The 22,876-nt window shown below is 35.5% G+C and overlaps 1 protein-coding gene across 29 annotated transcripts in view; it reads left to right on the top strand.

Moving 5' to 3' along the window:
- The window catches only part of RNF180 (ring finger protein 180), a 276,981-nt gene that overhangs the window by 238,337 nt on the left and 15,768 nt on the right, over positions 1–22,876 (top strand). For all 29 annotated transcript variants that reach the window (XM_070587474.1, XM_070587482.1, XM_070587472.1 and 26 more), the window contains one exon: positions 143–268. In XM_070587474.1, the coding sequence (XP_070443575.1) occupies positions 143–268 (126 nt within the window). The remainder of the gene's footprint in view (positions 1–142; positions 269–22,876) is intronic.

Here is a 22,876-nt window from a genome sequence, read left to right as displayed (position 1 = left end):
AAAAGTTGACTCTACTTTTGTCTTCAGTGTCTTAAAGAGGTCTGAATTTATTATCAAAATACTACAACAGTCATTCCTCATGTTCTTGCCATTTTACTCAAGTTAATGTTTAAAAATACTATTTTCTTTTGTTTCACCCTAGAACTGAACAATGCTACAAAAACATTCTTTACTAAAGAATATTTGAAAATAAAACAAAGCTTTCAGAAATCCAGCTGTGCAAAATGGCCCCTACCAAGCTGCAGGAAAGCATTGCATCTTTTTGGAGGTAAGGAAACTAATGCAAAAAAAAAAGTCTGGTAACTTTGTTCAAGGTCTCTTTTTAAAGCTGTTTTCTTCCTTCCTTAGAAATGTTAGTGGAAGCATGTTTCTGTATTGATCAATTTTAAGTAAGGATTTTGCTAACTATCTCCTTGCTGAGAGCTACAAGTGTACCTATGAAGACTATACAGTAAGAGTAGAACTGGAGAGAAATTCATGATTAAATTTACTTTGCCTTGCTGTCACTAATGTTTAATATATAGGTAAAGAAATTCATCTCAAAAGTAACAGATCTGACAAAAGCTATATTTGACCAAAGTGCTAGTATTCTTTATAAAGATTCTTAATAATACCTTATCATAAGCTAAGTTTAGTTTTAATATTTTACATTTGTCTGCAAGTTTAGGGCAGGTAGAAAGTGGCAGAGCCTTGGTGTAGAGTGTTTCAGTGGTGTACAATGGACTGGGAATACCAATTTCTGCAATCCAGTCCAACTGGCTGCATGACCACATGCATGAAGAAACCGTCTTTTGTTTCTGTTTTCTGATCTTTAAAATGGGAATAATTATATCTGGCCCACCTAATTAATATAGTTGTTGTAAGGATCAAATGAGGTAATGTGAAAGCACATTCTAAATTATAACTAATTAACACTATATAGATGTAAGGAATTATCAAAATAAGGACATGACAATCTCTAATACCTTTTTCACCTTTAAGACTTTGTTACTGTATAATGATTATACAGTACGGACATAAAATATAATTTCATCTTTTATAAAACCATGATATGTCAGAGCATGAACTACTATGCAGTTTTAGTATTTGCCCCTTTATGCTATTACAGGGTCTGGTTGGAAAAGTTCAGATGTGGGGAACTATGCTTTTCAGAGAACAAGAGGGACTTCTACATAAGAAGACCGATAAAATCAGTACAGCAGTGACATAGACCAAAAGGAGAGAGAAACAGAGCCTATGTAGTTGAGGCAAAAAATAAATTGATGTATGAAATCTCTGAGGTTTCCAAAAAGTTTAAGGACAAATATAACTTTATACAGAGGTTTGAATGAAAAAGTAGTTTAAGGATATTATGTGAGCACGTATTACAGAGTGGTTAGTAACTGTGGAAACTCATTATCTACAGATTTGGTATAGATACATTTAAGATATATCACATTTAGCCCAAAATATAATTTGAAATCAAATGTAAGAAAATCAATCTTACCTAGAGGATTTCATGCCAAAGAAGAGAAAATTTATAATATGAATTATGTGCTTTAAGGTTCCTTGGTATCCTACTTTTTACCTTACCTCAAATTTTGAAAAGAATGAAGCACCTTTCTGATAACCCCACAATTTCCTTCTTTTTGTATTCTGGGGCACTGAAGCTATAATTTAAACAGCTGCTTTTTGTTGTTTCATCTTATCTTTCCTCCCCATAGAAGTTCCATACAACTTGACTTTTTATAAGTTTTTATAGAGGAGGTTCAAAGTAGCTTTATTACACACCCTAACTTAAGAAATATATTGCTGTCAGGAGCTCAGCTGAGCTGAGCTATCAGGCTCAGCCAAAACTGAAAGAGTTGCGCCTGTAATCACTTGGTGCAGTGGTATTAGCAAGAGACTAAAACCAGAGGAAATGCCTACTGCCCCGTTTCATTCTCCCCTGTGGAGTGGAACACAAGTCCAGGGTCAGGTGGATCAGCACAGATGTGGGGGACTCTCACTGATGAGGGAGCCCCAAACAAAAGGCACCAGCAGTTTTATGGGCTCTGAGGAGTGTGGGGGGTTTATTTGGGGGGTGGGGTGGCAAATGGGAAGGGCTAGGAGTAGAGAAGTACTGGATACTAATTCAAGTGGAGGAAAGTGTCTTCAAGGTTTTCCCCCCTTCTACCCCTCTAAAGAGATCTCAGCAGAGGCACTTGAAGAAGCTCTCTGCCCAAGGCCTCAGGTAAAGGAGCTAGGAATACAGGGGACTAGGGGGATTAGGGGGACTAGTGATGTAATATGTCAAAAAGCATCACTGGCCAGGGGGCTTGAGACCTTGACAGCAAGGCCTTCAGAGACTGTAATGCACTGGCTCTACATCAAGTCTGCTGGGAGGCGGGCAGGTTTCCCCTGTGAGGCCTGAGAGGTAAAGCCTCTATAATTGCCTGTGGTCGGGCCTGAAAAACCGCACATAGGATTTTAATCACTAACCGGATGTCTCAGTTACCAGTATTACTGAAGCACATTCTGTATGTCCCCTTTGCTTCCTGCTTCCTCTGAATTTTGTATTTCTCATTTCTTTGTAAGAGTATACATATGTTAATTTTGCTTGATTTTGAACTTTTACATGGTAACAATGTATGCATTCTTGTGCAATTGCTTTGTCACTCAGCATTATGTTTCTTGGATTCATCCATTTCAGTAAGTGTAGCCACATTCATTTATTTTTCCTGCTATACTATAGCCCATTATGTAAATAAGGCATGATTTCTTTGTTTTCCTGTTGATGAACAATTGAGTTATCCAGTTTTTTGTTATTATAAGTAGTGCTGCTATAAACATTTTTTTCATATCTCCTGGAACATAAGAGTTCCTCTAGAATAAATGTCAGTAGAAAACAGGTAGGTTCATAACAAAAGAACATCTTTAACTTGATTACCTAAACCAAATCGTTTTCCTAAATGACTGGACTGATTTATCACCAGCTTTGTCTACCACATTTGGTATTTTCAGCCCTTTATATTTCGCCAGCCTGATAGGTATAAAATGGTATCTCATTGGGGTTTTAATTTCAATTTCTCTGATTACTAGTGGGGATTGAACATAGCTTTATATGTGTGTTGGCCATTGAGTTTCTTTATCCTTGAAATTCCTTTGTGAATTTTGTCCATTTTCCTATTGATTGTATTTTTCTTCTTGATTTTTTGAGAGTTTTAAAATACGTTCTGGTGGCTTCTTTTTCTTCTAATTATATGAATGGCAGCTATCTTCTCCCAGTTGTGGTTTGTCTTTTTACTGTATGATGTCTGTTAATGAACTGTAGTTCTTTGTTTTCTCCATTATCTTTCCAGTGTGTATTATTTGCCTTAACAAATTCTTCTCTATCCTCAGGAGCATAAAGATGTTTTTCTCTGTATTTTTCAAGTAGTTTAAAGATCTATGGAACTGATTTGTGTTGTTGTTGTTTTCTGGGTTTGTGGGGTTTTTTGTTTTTTGGGTTTTTTTGCTGTGTTGTAGGTAGGGATCCAATTACTTTTTGGCTTTTTTCCTATTTAATTTTTTCCAACTACCATTTATTGAAAATAATTCATCATTTCCCCACTGATCCACAGTGCTAATCTGTCATCTTTTAAATTTCCATGAGTGTTGATCTATTTCTGAGGTCTTTATTTTGTTCCATTGGTCTCTTTGTCTAATTCTGTGCCAATACCATACTGTCTTAATTACTCAAGGTTTATAATAAGTCTTGTTCTCCCCCTTCAAACTTGTTTTACTGCAAGAGTGTCTTGGCTGTTGGGTTGTTTTTTTGTTTTTTTTGGTACTCTTTGAATTTTAGAATCATCTTGTCAAGTTCCATGAAAAGCTACATTGGACTGAAGAAGGGACGTCCTATTCAATGTATGAGTCAGTTTGGGGAGAATCGACATTTTATAGTAATAACTTTCCCTATCCACTAACTGGTTAATCTCTTTTTTTATGTAGATCTTCTAAATCTTTATTGTCTTATAATGAAATTTTATCATTTTCTTTACAAATGTCTTATACATCTTTTGGTTAGATTTATTACTATGTACTTGCTATGTTGTTGTCCTCTTTTCTTGTTTTCTGAACCTTAAGTGCAGAGAATTGTGCCAGTTCTACTTCTTAATTTATGGCATATCATCATCACTAGTCAGCACATTCATTTCCTTTTATCCCCATATTCTACTTTCCATTATGGTGGGTTTATTTAATATGTATCTTTTTGTTTGTATTCTTATATAAAGTGTATTGTTGTTTTCTGTGCATATATTTTTAATTTATGGAAATGGTCTTGTTATACATTACACTCTTTCTTATCTTTTTCACCTAGCACTAGGCTTTTAGATCCATTCAGGTGGCTATGTGTACCTCTATTCTGTGAGTTCTAGTTAATGCCCTACTAAGGTGTGCATCTACTACATTTATCTATCTATTCATTGACTGGAATCCAGAATACCTCCAGCTCCCTGCCACTACAGGTAACACTAATGAATATCCTAGTATGGACCATGTGAATATTTATTTGACGTATAAACTCAGGAGCAGAATATCTGGGTCACAGAATATGAGTATACTTAACTTGACTGAACAGTGCCAACAGCTCTCCCAAATAACCAGGACAGATACCTATTAACAGTGAATGAGGGTTGGGAAAACTTATAAGTATGAAAAATGACAAGTATTGGCAGAAAATGGGAATTAGGAATCCTTGTTATTGTTTTAATTTTCATATCTGATCTCTAATAGTTTGTGATCCCTTCAAATGCTTGTTAGTCTTTTGGAGCCTCTTTTGTAACAGCTTTCCTCATTTTTCTAAGGGGCTTTCTGCCCTTATTCATTTCCCAGAATTTTTTGTATATTCTAGATATCCCCTGTCAGCTTTAGACATTATGAATTTCTTATACCATTTTATCATCTATATGTTGTTTGCCCATGGTATCCTTCATTGAAAGAAATTTTTAACTTTGATGTAATTAAACACACCTTATTTTTGCCTTATCATTGTGCTTTGAAGTTTTGTTTAATAAGTTCTTTCCCATTCCCAGGTTGCAAGAATTTCCTCTTAGATTTTTTTTTATATTAACTGTATAGTTTTACCTTTCTCATTTGGGTCTTTATCTAGAATCTACCTCTTATGTTGTGTTATAGAGAGTTCATGCCTATCTCTCTTCAAATAATAATACTTTTCTGAATATTTATTATACAGTGATGCTGGGTTTTTAAAACTATTCCCTGATGTTGTACAGAAATGTAATTGTGAGATATTGATCTCACATTTTGCAACTTTAGTAAATTATCTTACGTCTAATTATTTAAGAGTTTGGGGGGCTTTCAATGAAGACAATAATATCTGTCTTATCTATAAAGACAGTTTTATATCTTTCAATCTAATACATATACTTTTTTCTCTTTTTTCTTGCTGTACTTTCTGAGCTAGGACTTCTGTTTGATTTTGAATAGAAAAAGTGATAGCAGTATCTCTGATTTTAAAAGGAATACTTTTTTTTTTTTGATGAGGAAGATTGTCCCTGAGCTAACATCTGTGCCAATCATCCTCTATTTTGCATGTGGGATGCCACCACAGCATGGCTTGATGAGCAATGTATAGGTCTGTGCCCGAGATCCAAAGCCACACACCCGGGATTGCCAAAGCACAGCAGGCGAACTCAACCACTACACCACCAGGCTGGCCCGAGGAATGCTTTTAGTACTTAATATTGAGTAAATTGTTGCTCAGTGTTTTAGGTAGATACCCTTTATCAGGTTTTAAGAAAGTTTCCAGTTTGCTAATAGTTTTTTCTTGAATGGATTTTTAATTTTGTGAATTTTTTCCAGCATTTCTTGAAATGATCATAATGACTTTACTTCATCAATCTGTTAATCCACTGAATTATATTAATAGATCATAATAGATTTTCTAATGTTAAACTGCTGTTGTATTCCTGGAATAAACTCAACTTGATCATTTTTGTGCATTGCTGTATTTGGCTTGCTAGTACTTTGTTTGGGATTTTTACATCTATATCTATGAGTAAGATTGCCTCTATGTTTCCTTTTTACATGCTGTCTTTGTTTTGTCAATTTCTTCTTTAGTCAGTTTATGTAATTTATCTTTTTGCCAGGAATTTGTTCATTTTTTCTGTTTTAAATTTGTTCACAAAAAGTTGTTTCTATCTTTTAATCTGTCCTGCATCTATGGTTATGTTCTCTTTGTGTTCTTAATATTATTTACCCATACCCTTGTTTTTTTCTTGATCTTGCTAGATATTTGTCAATTTTATCATTCTTTTTAAATAACCAATTTTTTAAATTGACTCTTTTGTATCTTTACTTTCTATTGCATTAATTTCTGATCTTTATTAAATTCTTAATGCTACTGTCTTTGGATTTATTCTATCCTTTTTATGCCATATTAAGGTGGCTTTCTAGGTCATTAAATTTTATCCTTTCTACTTTTTAAAAATTATTATTTAAGGCCATAAATTTTCCTCTCAGTAATTTTATACATTACGTGTATTATTTTTGTATTCTTCATTTCTAATTATTTTTCATAAGAATAAACCACATTTAGTTAGATATTAATTGAATCATCTTGATTAAAAATAATAAAATTAGGATCATATTTGAAAACTGAGATCTGTGATTCCCACAGTTATACCACAGTACTCAACATATCATGCCATCCATGCCATGTTAATTGTTACCCTAAGAAAAGTTTGTTTTCACCTTAGTTTTCTAAGATTGGTCGAAGGAAGTAAGATGGGAAGGGGGATCCCATAGGAAAGAATAGACATTCCCATACATGCCTTTGGCTCCACAAAATTAGTGTTCTTTCCAGGAAAACAAAACAAAACATTTTAACATAGCTTTAGATTTTCTAACCAATGAAGCTCATATAAACTCTTCTTGAATTCATTCAGCCATAAAGCTAGCTCACACTTACCTAGAATAGACTTGTTCCTTTTCACCCTACCAAGTAGTGTCTTGGAGATATTGATAAGTAAGCAGACATATTTTAACTTTTTTCTTCTTACAGATACATATTTTATATATAAAATGGGTAATGTGAAAAGGAATGGAAATATTCTAGATAAATATGTTCTAGCACTTTACATCTCTTATCATGTACTAGTTGCACTGATGACTTGTCAGTCTTAGTTTTTTCCCCAGAAATATCTACCGTTTCTAGGCATTGCATCCTCAGTTTATCAGTATCCACTTGACATGATTTCCAGTCATGCCATGTTAGTCACTTCCCTAAGCAACCGAAACCAATTTTACGTGTGTGTGTGTGTGTGTGTGTGTGTAAAGCTACCTAGCTAAGAGGTTTTACTAAGATCTTTTTGCCAAAAAAAAAAAGTTCCACGTTATTGATTTTTTTTTCCTATACATACTCAAATTAAAGAAATGGAAAAAAATTATAATTTAAAATCCATGTCCTAATTTTTCTGCCTGTAATAAAAGCATAAGACTGAAATGCAGATGCCTGAGATATGTTTATGACAAATCCATCCATTTCTTGTAAAAGCCTTGGGAATTGTTTTATTTGGTCATTAGTGTGTCTGAAGGTGTTAGATTGATTCTGCAAGTTTAAACTTGCCCAGTATAAATGAAGGAATATCCACATGAAAAAGAATGCTTGTCTCTAATAGAAGACAAAACAGTATATACTCAAACAACAGGAGTTTGAAGATAACCCAGAAATCTCCCTTCTGAGAAAGTTAGAGGTAAGTCAGAGAGATTTTAAAACATGCTGTAGACTTTGTGCTGCCTTTGAACAGAAAGTGCATTAACCTTTACATTTCCTCTGAAACCGGAATGATTTTGTTCACAAGACAATTTTTTGAAAGGACGTATGAATTCTAAGGTGTCTTTTTCTTTCTATTTATTTTCCAGTGACAGAATCAGGCCCTGTTTTTGCCTTAGGGTTTACTTATGAGTTTAAAATTTATTTCAGAAGCTGACCCAGTTAAAAGCCCTATGTTATCATAAACTACTTGAAAAGCAAGTAGTTACATGCAGTCCCACTAAAAATGTAAAATTATAGATTCTCAAGAGTTAGAAAGGACACGTAATATAACTTCTCCAACTAATATAAGAACAGCCTCAACAATCACCCTCGGAAATGGACTTCTGGACTCTGCTTTGCTTATCGCATGTAATGGTAGGGAGCTCACTACCTAAAAAAAGTGTCTATTTTAACAACTTTATCAGACAAATTTCTATGTTGAATGAAATCTGCCTTCTTACAGTTTCCTTTTATTGGTTCAAGTCTGTTTTAATCTTCCTCCATGTGACTGTTCTTTGAATATATGAAGACACATTTGATGTTCTCTGCAGGTCTTTATTCCGTACACAAAATAATCCATATTCCTTCAACTGTTTCTCATGGAACTTAGTTTCTAGGTCCTGGTTGCCTGTTTCAGAAATACTGCAGGGCTGGAAACCATGTCAATTAGACACTGACAGAATAAACTGAAGATATATGCCTAGAAATGGTAAATATTTCAGGGGAAAACACTAAGATTGAGAGAGTCAGCAGTGCAACTAGTACCTGATAAGAGATATAAAGTGCTAGCTCACATTTATTTAGAATGTTTCCATTCCTTTTCACATGACCCAGTGTTATTCTGGTGTTGGGTCACTGAACCCATGGTCTCTCTCTAAGGCTGAATAGTTCAGTTGAGCAATGGACTCAAAATTAAGACACCTTTTGCATCTATATTATGGATGCAATGAATTATAATACAAATTGTACATTTCGTTCAAATATTGCCATTTCATAACTATTTTTAAAATTACCAGCAGTTTTATTCTCTCCCTCTCCTTTTCTCCCTCTCTCTCTCACACACACACAAATTCCATCCCTCTCAATGTTTCTCATATATAGATGTTGCTTATGTATCCATATGAAGTTGAATGTTAGTAGGAAATGCTACCTTCAGTTACAGACAGTTGAATATATAACATAAATGTATACATATGCACATATATTTAAGACCTACCCGCTGACCACAGGACCTCTGAAATTAGCACTGGAAACAAATTCTCATGGCGGGAGAGGTTCATTCACCTGACCTTGGCCCTGAGCTCACAGTTTTAATACTATGCTTTCCTTAATACTAATGCTTTCCCTAACTGGAGGGAAGTATCTACTTTACTCTGCATGGATCATTCATGCAATAAAAAGTTATGAGACATGCAAAGGTTAGAAAAATGTGACCAATAATCAAGAGAGGAAGCATAAAATAGAAGCAGATCCCCCAAATGATCTAGATGTTGGAGTTAGCAGACTAGGACTTTGAAATAACTATTAGAAAAAAAAATAATGAAAATAGAGAAAAAGATGGGCAAAATAGTTGTAAGGGTGGACCATGTCAATAGAAAATGAAAGCTATAAAAAAGAATAAAATTGACACTGAGGCTTGACAATCACTGGGCCATATATTATTAGTGGCTGGGTCTCTTTGTTCAAAGTCACTGCCTTGGAGTGACATGACCTGTTTTCCTTCCACTTCTACTTCCTATACTCAAGCACAATAGGTGCACTTGCACCTCCTCTGTTGAACCCAAGCAGGGCCTTTTTTAGTCAATCCATTGTCCTCATTCTCTTCTGCCTTTTATAGGTTGAATGATAGAAACTTGCCATACTTCTTTGAGTTCTACTTCATTCATGCAACTGGGCTAATTGAGTAAGTGGTTTGAAAATTCAGTCTGCAGGCTTAATTTTACCTCTTAACTCTGTACGTGGATCCCGAGATGAAGACTACAGGAGGAACAAGAAACCCTTTATTCTTTAAGCCAGTTTACCATAAGCCTTGGATTTTTGAAATTACCTTATGATTGACTATACTAACGATGCAGTGTTTTGTTTCTCATTTGGCTAGTGGTCCATTCTCCTGCATCTAGATGATATAGTTTGCAAGGTTACTGTACTCATCTTCAGCTTACAGATCCCTAAGAAGTTTCTGGCCTACCTCCTCACAGAGGATTATCCACCTGAGCTCACCTCCTAGACTCTTCCAAGTTAGGAAAGCGATGAGAGCTTTGAAGTCAGGAATGCCACACTGCACAGCTCCGGGAAGCACCTTTTATGTAGTTGTCTCTGTGAGGGGTGCTCTTTGGAGTTCTGCAGTGCACAGCATAAGTGCACATATACAATCACTCTGCATCTTGTCTCTTTTCCTGATAAACAGGGATGTATTTACAGTTTGGCTGCTTGGCCCTGAGGACAGTCTCTCCTTTGGGAAAGATAAATGTATCCACCAGAGTATTTCAGGCCTCCATGCATAACTTTATCAGGAAGCAGTATAATAACCCCAATATTTATACAAGAGAAAAATAAAGTAACAGGAAAGTGCTCATTAAATAAAATAAATTTAAAATTTATTAATTATAGATAGATGGAAGAGATGCAATCTATAGTCTTAGTAATTGTGTAATGAAATTTTCTTCAATGGTCCAATATGAATGATTTGAAAACTAGAATTTCTCTTTAAAGTCTGAGTCACTTCCAACCAAGAACACTCATAACACCTGTCATGACAGATGCAAAAAGAACAAATTATAAACAATTTGCTTTTCCTCATATAAGTTAAAGATTGGATAATTACCAGACATTACTCATGTTACTGACCAAAAGCCCTCCATAAGCCATTATTTTAAATGTACATAAATCTTATAAATTTATTTTAGACTCAAAAGAATCCTTAAGTTATGAAAGGAATTTTTGTTTTGATTTTTTTTGCAGACTATGATTATATTTGCACAGTTAATATATTTTTCTAAATGACATAAAATAACCAGCTTCTGGGGAGATTACAGTTTGCATCATTTATTCTTTAAGGAATGTAAAATGTAAACCACTCAGACTCATTTCATTCATCAAGTGAGCATTTAGCTTGGTGATACTAATAAAAAGATAAAGAACTTCCAAGAAGGATGACCTTCAGTATTCATAATCTTTATCTAGGATTTCAGGAATTGGGCTTCCTAAAATGGAGCAACTACAAATAAGATGATTATTATGAAATAGCACTTTCATCTCATCTTGGAAAATTCCAAGATCCTCAACCTACATCAACAGATGAAAAAAAATTTTTTTTTTGCATGAGGGAAGAGAAGAGCTAAGGTTTTTTTTTGTTTTGTTGGGGGTTTTTTGCCATTTTTTTGATGAGGAAGATTGGCCATGAGCTAACATCTGTTGCCAATCTTCCTCTTTTTGCTTGAGGAAGATTGCCCCTGAGCTAACATCTGCACCAGTTTTCCTCTATTTTGTATGTGGGACGCTGCCACAGCATGACTTGACAAGTAGTGTATAGGTCAGCACCTGGGATCTGAACCTGTGCAACCTGACCCACCAAAGTGGAGCATGCAAACTTAGCCACTACTCCACTGGGCCAGCCCCTTGTTTTGCTTTTTGAAGCAAAGTAGTTTTGGGTCTTAGTTTCTGTTCTTTCACACTCTGACCTTGAATTAATCCCAGTACTCTGGCTATATCTCAGACCAATGAGAATCTCTCGAGATGGGTCCCAAACATAAGTAGTATTTAAAGCTCCCCAGGGGGTTCCAATGTGCAGCCAAAGTACCAGGGTTAGAATACATTGCTGTAGAAGCTGCTAGGACTTGTGACTCTATAGCAGAACAGAATTGTAGACTCAGAATGGAAAGGTACCTTGAAAGGTCCTTTTAGTTATACTCTGACTTCCAGGCAGTAACATACCTGAATTATTATGAATAATGAATTAATCAGGTGGAATACAGTGCTATAAATAAAGGAGATGAATGAAATTTGTCTTACACTGAAATGAAGTTATACTGGCATAGTATAGTGACACTTTAATGGTGCATGGGAATTGTCCATTTAGATAGCAAGTACAAATTTAATTGAAACTACAGAGCAAATTTAAGAAACCTGCAAGTAATTGCACAAATTAGAGTTTAGCCAATATGCTGAGAACACCTCTCTGGGGAAAATGCTATAAGATATGGGAGACCACAAAGTGTTTAGTATTTCCATATTGTATACAAAGCACTAAATATATTTGCCTGTTTTTTCATCTGTAAGAAAAAATTACTGTTAGAAGAGGAAAGTGAGTTAAAATGGTTATCAAGGTAGTCTCGAGAGAGAAAAAGAAGTTCCAATAAAAAGGTAACAAGTATCTGGGGAAGAGAGAAGGGCCAGTCCCAAATTCTTTCCTTTGGGTCCATGAGGAGTATGCTAGTGATCTTAAGATATGCTTGAAAGTTCTAGACATTTTTTGCCAACTGTCAGAGCTACTGCCGTGATTTACCATACCATAGCTGTAGTTGCATCTTTCATCTTTACAGTGCACATGACTTGAAAGGACTTATTTATTATGACTTAAAACAAGTGAATATGAAATGAGATATATACCCACAAATTTAACAGCTATTACAGTATTCACTCATTAAAATTAATAGGATAATATGAAAATGTTTTGATGTTTCCAGATTTGTAATTTGCTATTGAAAACTTGCCAACAGCAGAACAGATTAAAACTTCAAATCTTTACCTTTACCAGTATCAGGCCTGTGATATAATTAACCAAAGCAGCTTAAGATATTTAAAATAGAAAAACTTCATAACTGTGCTGACAATGAAATGGTTTTTAATAGCAAAGTCCTACTCTACTTACGTATTTTAACTTTTCTAAGACTGTATTGTAATAATTCAAGGTTTTGTTGAGGAATTTTAGATATTACTGTTTTATGAACTATTCTTTTGGTAATACAATAGAGGTGCTACTCTATTATATTATCACTTAAAATATAGGGCTGGGCTGGTGATGTAATGGTTAGGTTCACACGCCCACTTTGGTGGCCTGGAATTCGTGGTTCGGATCCTGGGCACGGACCTACACACTGCTTACCAAGCTATGCTATGATGGCATCCCACATACGAAATGGAGGAAGATTGGCATAAATGTTAGCTCAGGGACAATGTTCCTCAGGTAAAAAGAAGAAGATTGGCAACAAATGTTAGCTTAGGACCAATCTTCCTCAGCAAAACAAAAATTTATATATATATGTATATATATACAGCCTCCTGCATTTCTGATGGGCTGAAATATTTTATAGGAAGATTGGATATAAAACAAGGTTATATATAAATTATAGATTTTATAGTGTAATCTGAAAATATAATCTATCTGAAAACATTGTTTCCATTCCATTAATTTTTTCTTCAATACTGCGTTTAAATATCCTTTTTCCTAAAATAGCAATGAAAGAAAACAATAATATATGGCACAGGGCCGCTTTTTCTTTTGTTACGTTTTCCTGGTCTGAGAAAGTGAAAGGCCATAAGGATAATTTCTCAAAGTATTCCAAAGAGAATTTAAAAGAAACAGTTTAAGTGACTAGAAACCTTGAGTTCTCTCTGAAATATATATATTATGCTTTTAAGATATTTTATTCTACATTCCTTATGTGGTAAGTCTTAAGACTTCACACAGAACCAAAAAACATAAGGTTAAGAGTTCACTTTTAAAAGAATTTGTACAAACAACTGGTGGCCAAATATGAGGCTTTTCAGGCTGATTTGATAATATGACTTCCTGTCTTATGGATGCTGATTTGTCAGGAATACTAGCAGAGCTTTGAAAGGATAAAATGAATCTGAAGTAATAGTGCTTTTTCTTTTTTTAACTCTCAAGAGCTAAATAATATCTCAAGCAGATAAAATTCTTTTTCCTGGGGCCAGCCCCGTGGCCGAGTGGTTAAGTTTGTGCACTCTGCTGCGGCGGCCCAGGGTTTTGCTGGTTCGGATCCTGGACGCAGACATGGCACCACTCATCAGGCCATGTTGAGGTGGCATCCCACATGCCACAACTAGAAGGACCCACAACTAAAATATATAACTATGTACTGGGGGGTTTGGGGGAGAAAAAGCAGAAAGAAAAGAAAAATTAAAAAAAAGAAGATTGGCAACAGTTGTTAGCTCAGGTGCCAATCTAAAAAAAAAAAAAAATGCCTTTTCCTAAATTGAGTTGTCATTAAATTACTGGAGTCTGACTTTTCTGAACAACATTTCCTATCAGGATGATCTTCAAAATACTTAACAACCAGTGACATAAAATCTCTATATAAATCAAAAATTAGAAAGTATATTCCTTTCATTCACTTAAATGACTACACATATTTATAAAATTGATTAGCAAATGATGTAACTCACAGCATAAATTATTCACCAAATTATTCTAATAATTTCTATTTGTATGCTTAGAAATGATACGAATGATTTTTTTATTCAATATAGATTGCTACTTAAATGATGCCCTGTCTGGGCCATGATCTGACAAGGTAGGTTTATCTAATAACAAACTTTAGTTACAAATTTAACCACCTGTAGGTCATTTTCTTAATTCCTTATTTGGTTTCAAAAAGTTAAAATTGTTAAATAAGTGACCCCTGCAGTGTTTCTCAAAAGGACTCTATTGGTCTTTTGGGCCGGACAGTTCATCGTCGTATTAGACTAACCCAGCACTGCTGAACATTTAGCAGACCTGACCAGCAGTAGACCCCCCATTTATTGTAGCAAATAAAAATGCTCCCATATATTTATAAATGTCTCCCAACGTCACCCCATGAAGGTTATGAATTGATTTAAAGATTAAGGAAGGTTGCTCATTCCTTTTTTCTTTTTTCCCCCAGCTTTAGTATAAATGACAACAAAAAAATTCTAAGATATTTAAAGTGTACAATGTGATACTTTGATGTATGTATACATTGTGAAAGGATTCCCCCCTAAGTTAATTAACATAACCATCACCTCACATGTTTACCTTCTTTTTGGAGAGAACATTTAAGTTGTACTCTCTTAGCAAGTTTCAGTTATACTACAGGGTTATCAACTATAATCACCATGTTATACATTACATCCTCAGATTTTATTCACCTTATAACTTAAAGTTTTTACCCTTTTACCAGCTTCTCCCTATTTCCACCATCCCTCAGCCCCTGGCAACCACTTTTCTACTCTCTGTTTCTATGAGGGTTTTTTGGTTTGTTTTGTTTGTTTTTAGATTCCACAAATAACTGATAGCATGCAGTATTTCTTTCTCTGTTTCTGTCTGGCTCATTTCACTTAGCATACTGCTTTCCAGGTTCATACATGCCGTAAGAGACAGGATTTACTTCTTTTTTAAGGCTGAATAGTATTCCGTTATATATATACATACACATATATGTATTTATATACACAAACCACCTTTTCTTCATCCATTTTTCTGTCGACAGGTAGTTTTCATATGTTGGCTTTTGTGATAATGCTGCAGTGAACAGGGGAATGCAGATATTTCTATGAGATAATGATTTCATTTCCTTTGGATATACACCCAGAGATAGGATTGCTGGATGATATGGTAGTTCTATTGTTCATTTCTTGAGGAGACTCCATCCTGTTTCCCAGAGTGGCTGTACCAGTTGACATTCCGAAGAACAGCATATATGGGTTCTCTTTTCATATCCTTGCCAGCATTTGTTATCACTTGTATTTTCCATAATAGCCATGCTAACAGCTGTGAGGTGATATCTCATTGTGGTTTTGACTTGCGTTGCCCTGATAATTAGGGATGTTGAGCATCTTTTCATGTACTTGTTGGCCATTTGCATGTCTTTCTTGGAAAAATATCTATTCAGGTCCTTTGCCCAATTTTTAGTTGGGCTATTTGTGTTTTTGCTATTAAGTTGTATGAGTTTCTTGTTTTTTGGATATTAACTCCTTATTGGATATGTGGTTTGCAAATATTTTCTCCCAATCCGTAGGTTGCCTTTTCATTTTATTGATGGTTTCCTTTGATGAGCAGAAGCTTTTAGTTTGATGTCATCCCACTTGTTTCTTTGTGCTTTTGTTGCCTTTGCTTTTCATGTCAAATCCAAAAAATCACTGCCAAGGTCATTGTCAAGGAGCTTACTTGCTACATTTTTTTCTAGAGTTTTATGGTTTCAGGGGTTAAGGTCAAATCTTTAAACCATTTTGAGTTGATTTTTGTGAGTCGTGTAAGATAGGGGTCCAGTTTCATTCTTTTGCTTGTGACAGTCCAGTTTTCCCAGCACCATTTATTGAAGAGACTATCCTTTCCCCATTGTATATTCTTGGCTCCTTTGTTGAAAATTAATTGACCATACATACATAGGTTTATTACTGGGCTCTTTATTCTGTTCCGTCGATCTATGTGTCTGTTTTTATGCCAATACCATACTGTTTTGATTACTATAGTTTAAAGTTTGAGATCAGGAAGTGTGATGCCTCCAGCTTGGTTCTTCTTTCTCAAGATTGCTTTGGCTATTTGGGGTCTTTTGTGGTCTATACAAATTTTAGGATTACTTTTTCTATTTCTGTGAAAAATGCCAATGGAATTTTGAAAAGGATTGCATTGAATTTATAGATCACTTTGCGTAGGATAGACATTTAACAATATTAACTCTTCTCATCCATGAACAGGAACTATCATCTCTTTTATTTGTGTTGCCTTCTATTTCTTTCATCAATGTCTTATAGTTTCAGTGTACAACTCCTTCACCTCCTTGATTAAATTTATTCCAAAGTATTATATTCTTTTCAATTCTATTGTAAATAGGATTTTCTTAATGTCTTCCTTATTGTTTGTTGTTGGTGTATGCAAATGCAACTAATTTTCATATATTGATTTTGTCTCTTGCATCTACTGAATTTGTTGATTAGATCCAGGAGGTTTTTAGGGGAGTCCTTAGGATTTTCTATGTATAATATCGTGTCATCTGCAGAGAAAATTTTACTTCTTTCTTTCTCATTTGGATGTCTTGTATTTCTTTTTTCTTGCCTAATTGTTCTGGCTAGGAATTCCAAACTATGTTGAATAAAAGTGGCAAGAGTGGGCATCCTTATCTTATCCTTGTTCTTAGAGGGAAAGCTTTCAGCTTTTCACTGTTAAGTATGATGTTACCTGTGGGCTTGTCATATATATGACATTTATTATGATGAGATATATTCCCTTTAACCCGGTTTGCTGAGAGTTATTATCATGCAGGGATGTTGAATTTTGTCAAATGCTTTATCTGCATTTATTGAGATGATCATGTGATTTTTATCTTTCATTTTGTAGTGTGGCATATTACATTGATTGATTTATGGATGTTGGACCATTCTTTCATGCCTGGAGTAAATCAGACTTGCTCATGGTGTGTGATCCTTTTTATGTGCTGTTGAATTCAGTTTGCTAATATTTTGTTGAGAAGTTTTGCATCTATGTTTGTCAGGGATATTGGCCCATAATTTTCTTTTCTTGTAGTGTCCTTGTCTGGCTTTGGTATCAGAGTAATTCTGGCCTCATAAAATGAGTTTGGAAGAGTTTCCTCCTCTTCAGCTTTTGGACGAATTTGAGAAGGCTTGGTATTACTTCTCCTTTAAGTGTTGGTAGAATTCACCAGTGAAGCCATTTGGTCCTGGACTTTGCTTTGATGGGAGGTTTTTGATTACTGATTCGATCTTCTTACTAGTAATTGGTCTTTTCAGATTTTCTGTTTCTTCATGATTCAGTCTTGGTAGGTTGTATGTCTAGGAATTTATACATGTTATCTAGATTGTCCAATTTGTTGGCATATAATTGTTCACAGTAGTTTCCTACAATCATTTGTATTTGTGTGGTATCAGTTATAGTGTCTCCTCTTTCATTTATAATTTTAGTTTTTGAGTCCCCTGTCTTTTTTTCTTGGTAAGTCTAGTTAAAGATTTATCTATTTCCTCTCTTAAAAAAATAGCTCTTGGTTTCATTGATCTCTTCTATGTCTTTTTAGTCACTATTTCATTTATTTCAACTCTGATCTTTGTTACTTCCTTCTTTCTACTGACTTTGGGTCTATTTTGTTCTCTTTTTAGTTACCCTCTTTGAGATGTAAAGTTAGGTTATTTGCTATCTTTCTTTCTTAACGTAGGCATTTATCACTATAAACTTCCCCCTTAGAACTGCTTTTGTAGCATCTCATAAGTTTTGATATGTTGTGTTTCCATTTTCATTTGCCTCAAGATAATTTCTTGTTTCTCTTTGATTACTTCTTTGACCGCTTGGTTGTTCAGGAGCATGTTATTTAATCTCCACGTATTTGTTAATTTTCCAGTTTTCTTCTTTTAATTGATTTCTAATTTCATACCATTGTGGTCCAGAAAGATACTTGATATGATTTCAGTCTTATTAAATTTATTAAAACTTGTTTTGTGCCCCAACATATGATCTATCTTGGAGAATGTTCCCTATGCATTTAAAAAAATGTGTATTCTGCTGGTTTTGGATAGAATGACATGTATATATGTCTTACGTGTATCTGGTCTAATGTGTTGTTGAAGTCCAGTGTTTCCTAATTGATTTTCTGTCTGGATCATCTATCCCTTGTTGAAAGTGGGGTATTAAAGTCACCTGCTATTCTTAGGTCACTGTATATTTTTCCCTCCAGATCTGTTAATGTTTGCTTTATATATTTAGGTCTTCCTATGATGGGTGCATAAATATTTATGAAGGTTATATCCTCATGATGAATGTACCCCTTTGTCATTGTATAATGACCTTGTCTCTTGATACACTCTTTGGCTTAAAGTCTATTTTGTCTGATGTAAATATAGGTACCCTTGCTTTTTTTTCATTTGCATAGAATATCTTTTTTATCCCTTCACTTTCAACCTATGTGTGTCCTCAAAGTCAAAGTGAGTCTCTTGTAGATAGCATATAGTTGGAGCTTGTTTTTTATCCATTCAGCCACTCTATCTTGTTGAATGAAGAATTTAGTCCATTTACATTTAAAGTAAATATTGATAAGTATGAACTTATTATTGCCATTTTGTTGTTTTCTGTTTGTCTTGTTCCTTTATTCCTCTCTTTCTCTCTTCCTTTGCAGTTTGATGATTTTCTGTAGTAGTATGCTCTGAATCCTTTGTTTTTGTCTTTGGATATCTATTACAGGCTTTTGTTTGGTGATTACCATGAGGCTTACATAAAACTTCTTGTATTTATAACAGTGTATTTTACCTTTATAAAGTCTTTTACCTTTATTCTAGAGTTATAAGTGATTTATTCACCCCATTACAACATTAGAGTATTCTGAATTTAACTACATATTTACCTTTAACAGTGAAATTTATAGTTTTATATTATCCTCTTACTAATTAGTGTCCTTTCATTTTAGCTTGAAGAACACCTTTTAACATTTCTCTAAGTCTGGTGTAGTGGTGATGAAATCCTTCAGCTTTTCTTTGGGAAAGTTTTCCTCTCTCCTTCAATTATGAAAAACATCTCTGCTGGGTAAATTGTGAAAAACAGCTCTGCTGAGTATTATGGTTGGCAGGGTTTTTTTCTTTCAAGATTTTTAATATATCATCTCTCTACTTTGTGGCCTGCTATGTGCTGAAAATCTGCTTATAGTCGTATTAGGGTTCCTTTGTATATAGCAAGTTGCCTTTCTCTTGCTTCCTTTAAGATTCTCTCCTTGTCTTTAACTTTTGACAATTTAATTATAATGCCTCTGGCATAGGTCTTTTAGGATTCCTCTTATTTGTAACTATCTGGGCTTCCTGGATCTGGATATCTGTTTTTCCCCCCAGGTTAAGGAAGTTTTCAGCCATTATTTCTTTGAATAAGCTTCCTGCCCCTTTGTCTCTCTCTTCTCCTTCTGGGACTCTTTTAATGCATATATTGGTCCATTTTATGGTGGCCCATAAGTCCCTTAAGGTATCTCTATGCTTTTTCATTCTTTTTTCTATTTACTCCTCTATTTGGATAAATTCCACAGCCCTGTCTTCTAGTTCACTGATCCTTTCTTCCACTTGATCTAGTCTGATTGAATTCCTCTACTGATTTTTTTCTTTTTTTAAGTGAGGAAGATTGTCCCTAAGCTAACATCCATTGCCAATCATTATCTTTTTGCTTGAGGAATATTGTCCCTGAGCTAAAATCTGTGCCAATCTTCCTTTATTTTGTATGTTGGATGCTGCTACAGCATGGCTTGATGAGTGGTGTGTAGGTTCACAACTGGGATCCAAACCCACGAATCCCAGGCAGCTGAGGTGGAGCATGCAAACTTAACCACTATGCCACCAGGACAGCCCCTGAATTTTTTTAGCTCAATTATTGATTCTGCTTCTGTGATTTCTGTTTGGTACTTTAAAAAGTACTTTCTGTCTCTTTGTTGAAATTCTTATTTTGTTCATGCATTGCTCTCCTAACCTCCTTGAGCCTCTTTATGTCCATTATTTTGACCTCTCTATCAGGTAAATCACTTATTTCCTTTTTATTGTGATCTGTTTATGTAGATTTATCTTGTTTTTTTTTTTTTTTTTTTTTGGAACACATTTGTCTATTTCTTCATTTTCCTTGACTCTGTGTTGGTTTCTGTACATTAGATGAGATGAACCTCATCAATCAGCCCAACCCAAGTACCTATTGTCTCCCAAAGTTTTGTGATTGTCCATGCCTCCTTCTTATTCTTAGTAGCCCTTGGTAGTTGAGAGTATGCCAAGACCCATCAGTGTCCCAAAGGATTGGATCACAGGCAACATATAGATGCAGGCTGGTTAGAAGCTGGACCCTCAAGCAGCAGCTGGCAAAGTATGTAGTTAAGCTCCTTTGAGGGAGAAACTGGGAAATTGGCACTCTTCTCTCCTCCCTCTTGCTGGGCCCAGGTTTATAGCCATGAGGGGTGGAGAGGTGCTCCTGTGCCCACTGAGGACTGTTTCTTTCTTTATCACAGTCCTATGAGACTTGTGAATGCAAGCCCCACTGAGTATTAGAGCCAGGCGATCTGGAGACCTATCCTTTGGTGGCATCCACAAAAGCTGGGGCACCAGATGTGTGTACAGGCTTCTTCTAGGGAGATATTGGAAACTTATTGTCATTCTTGGAGCAGTCTAGAGGGAGAAGGTGGGAGAGGTGTCCACCAACATCCCTAGTCTCTGGGGAGGCTAGTAGCCAGCCTCTAGATGCCTACCAAATTAGAAGCCTGGCTCTCAGATGCAGCTTTTAAAGTATACAGAGAAACCTCTTTCAGGGAAAGACTGGCATATGGGCTATTTTTCCTGCTCTGTCAGCACTGAGCCCTGGTAGGATAGCTCTTTAGGAATTGCTTCTTTGTTTGCCACAATCCTGTGGGACTTGTGAATGGAAGCCCCTTTGGCTATCAGAGCTAGGATCTAAGGACCCATACCTTGGATGGCCACAATAAAATCTAGGATGCAGATGTGTATACAGCCTCCTCTGAGTGGAAGCTGACAACTTGGAGTGGGCTGTACAGAGAAAGTGGGAGAGGTGTCCACTGGCTTCCCCAGTCTCTAGGGAGGATCTTAGGCAGCCCCTAGTACCTGCTAAATTAGACACCTGGTCTGAGTCAGCAGCTTTTAAAGTATGCAGATAAACCTCTTTCAGGGAAAGACTGGGACATGGGCAATTTTACCTGATCCTTCTGTGCTGAGCCCTGAGGGGATAGCCACAGAAGTGCTTGCGTGCTTATTAAGAATTGCTTCTTTGTTTACTATAGTCTTGTAGGTCTTGTGAACACAAGTCCTGTTGGGTGTTAGAGCTAGGTTTTTGGGGAGTCTCTGATGAGACTCTTAAATGTTGGGGTGGTAGATGTAGGGATCAAACTCTTTGCTCCTCAGGGAGAAACTGGGAATTGGGGGTTCCCTCCCAGTTGTACGGCACTGTGCCAGGGGTGGAGTTTATAGAAAGAGTGTGTCTCAGCCTTTCCTAAGCATTTCCATGTGGGTATGTTCTCACTCATCTGAAGTGTAGGAGTCACTCAGCTAGTTTCTGGAAGACAATACTCCAAGCAAATGGCAAGGAAAAGAAACCATATGTTGCCATACTTATATCAGACAAAGCAGACTTCAATATTAAAAAAAGCAATGAGAGACAAAGAGGGGCACTATATAAAGATAAAAGGGACATTCCACCAGGAGGATATAGCACATATGAATATATACGCACCTAACACAGGAGCACCAAAGTACATCAAGCAACTATTAACAAACCTAAGGGGAGACATTAAGAGCAACACGATAATAGTAGGGGAACTTAACATCCCACTTACATCAATGGATATATCATCCAGACAGAAAGTCAGCAAGCAAACAAAGGCCTTAAGTGAAACACTAGGCCAGATGGACTTAATAGATATATAGAGAAAATTCCATCCAAAAACAGCAGAATACACAGTCTTCTCAAGTGTACATGGAATATTCTCAAAGATAGACCATACATTGGGAAACAAGTAAGTGTCACTAAATTCAAGAAGACTGAAATCATATAAATATCATATCTGACCACAATGCTAGAAAAAAGCTGGCAAAGTCACAAATATGTAGAGACTAGAAAACATGGTATGGAACAACTATTGGATCAAAGGAGAAATCAAAACCTATCTGGAGACAAATCAAAATGAAAACACAATATGCCAACTCTTGTGGGATGCAGCAAAAGCAGTATAAGTGGGAAATTTGTAGCAATACAGGCCTACCTCAAGAAACAAGAAAAATCTCAAGTAAACAAGCTTACACTATACCTAAAAGAGCTAGAAAAAGAAGAACAAAGCCCTAAGCCACCAGAAAGAAGGAAATAATAAAAATCAGAGTAGAAATAAATGAAATAGACTTAAAATAATAGAAAGGATCCACAAAACTAAGAGCCAGTTCTTTGAAAAGATAAACAAAACTGACAAACCTTTAGTCAGACTCACTAAGAAAAAGAGAAGAAAATAAATAAAATCAGAAAAGAAAGAAGAGAAATTACTATAGACACCACAGAAATACAAAGGATTATAGGAGAATATTGTGAAAAGCTATATGCCAACAAATTGGATAAACTAGAAGAAATGGATAAATTCTTAGACACAGACAACCTCC

The sequence above is a fragment of the Equus przewalskii genome, chromosome 20 (genome assembly GCF_037783145.1).
Source record: "Equus przewalskii isolate Varuska chromosome 20, EquPr2, whole genome shotgun sequence".
Lineage (NCBI taxonomy): Eukaryota > Metazoa > Chordata > Mammalia > Perissodactyla > Equidae > Equus > Equus przewalskii.
The sequence above is the reverse complement of the archived record's forward strand: the minus strand, read 5'-3'. Positions and strand labels throughout refer to the sequence as shown.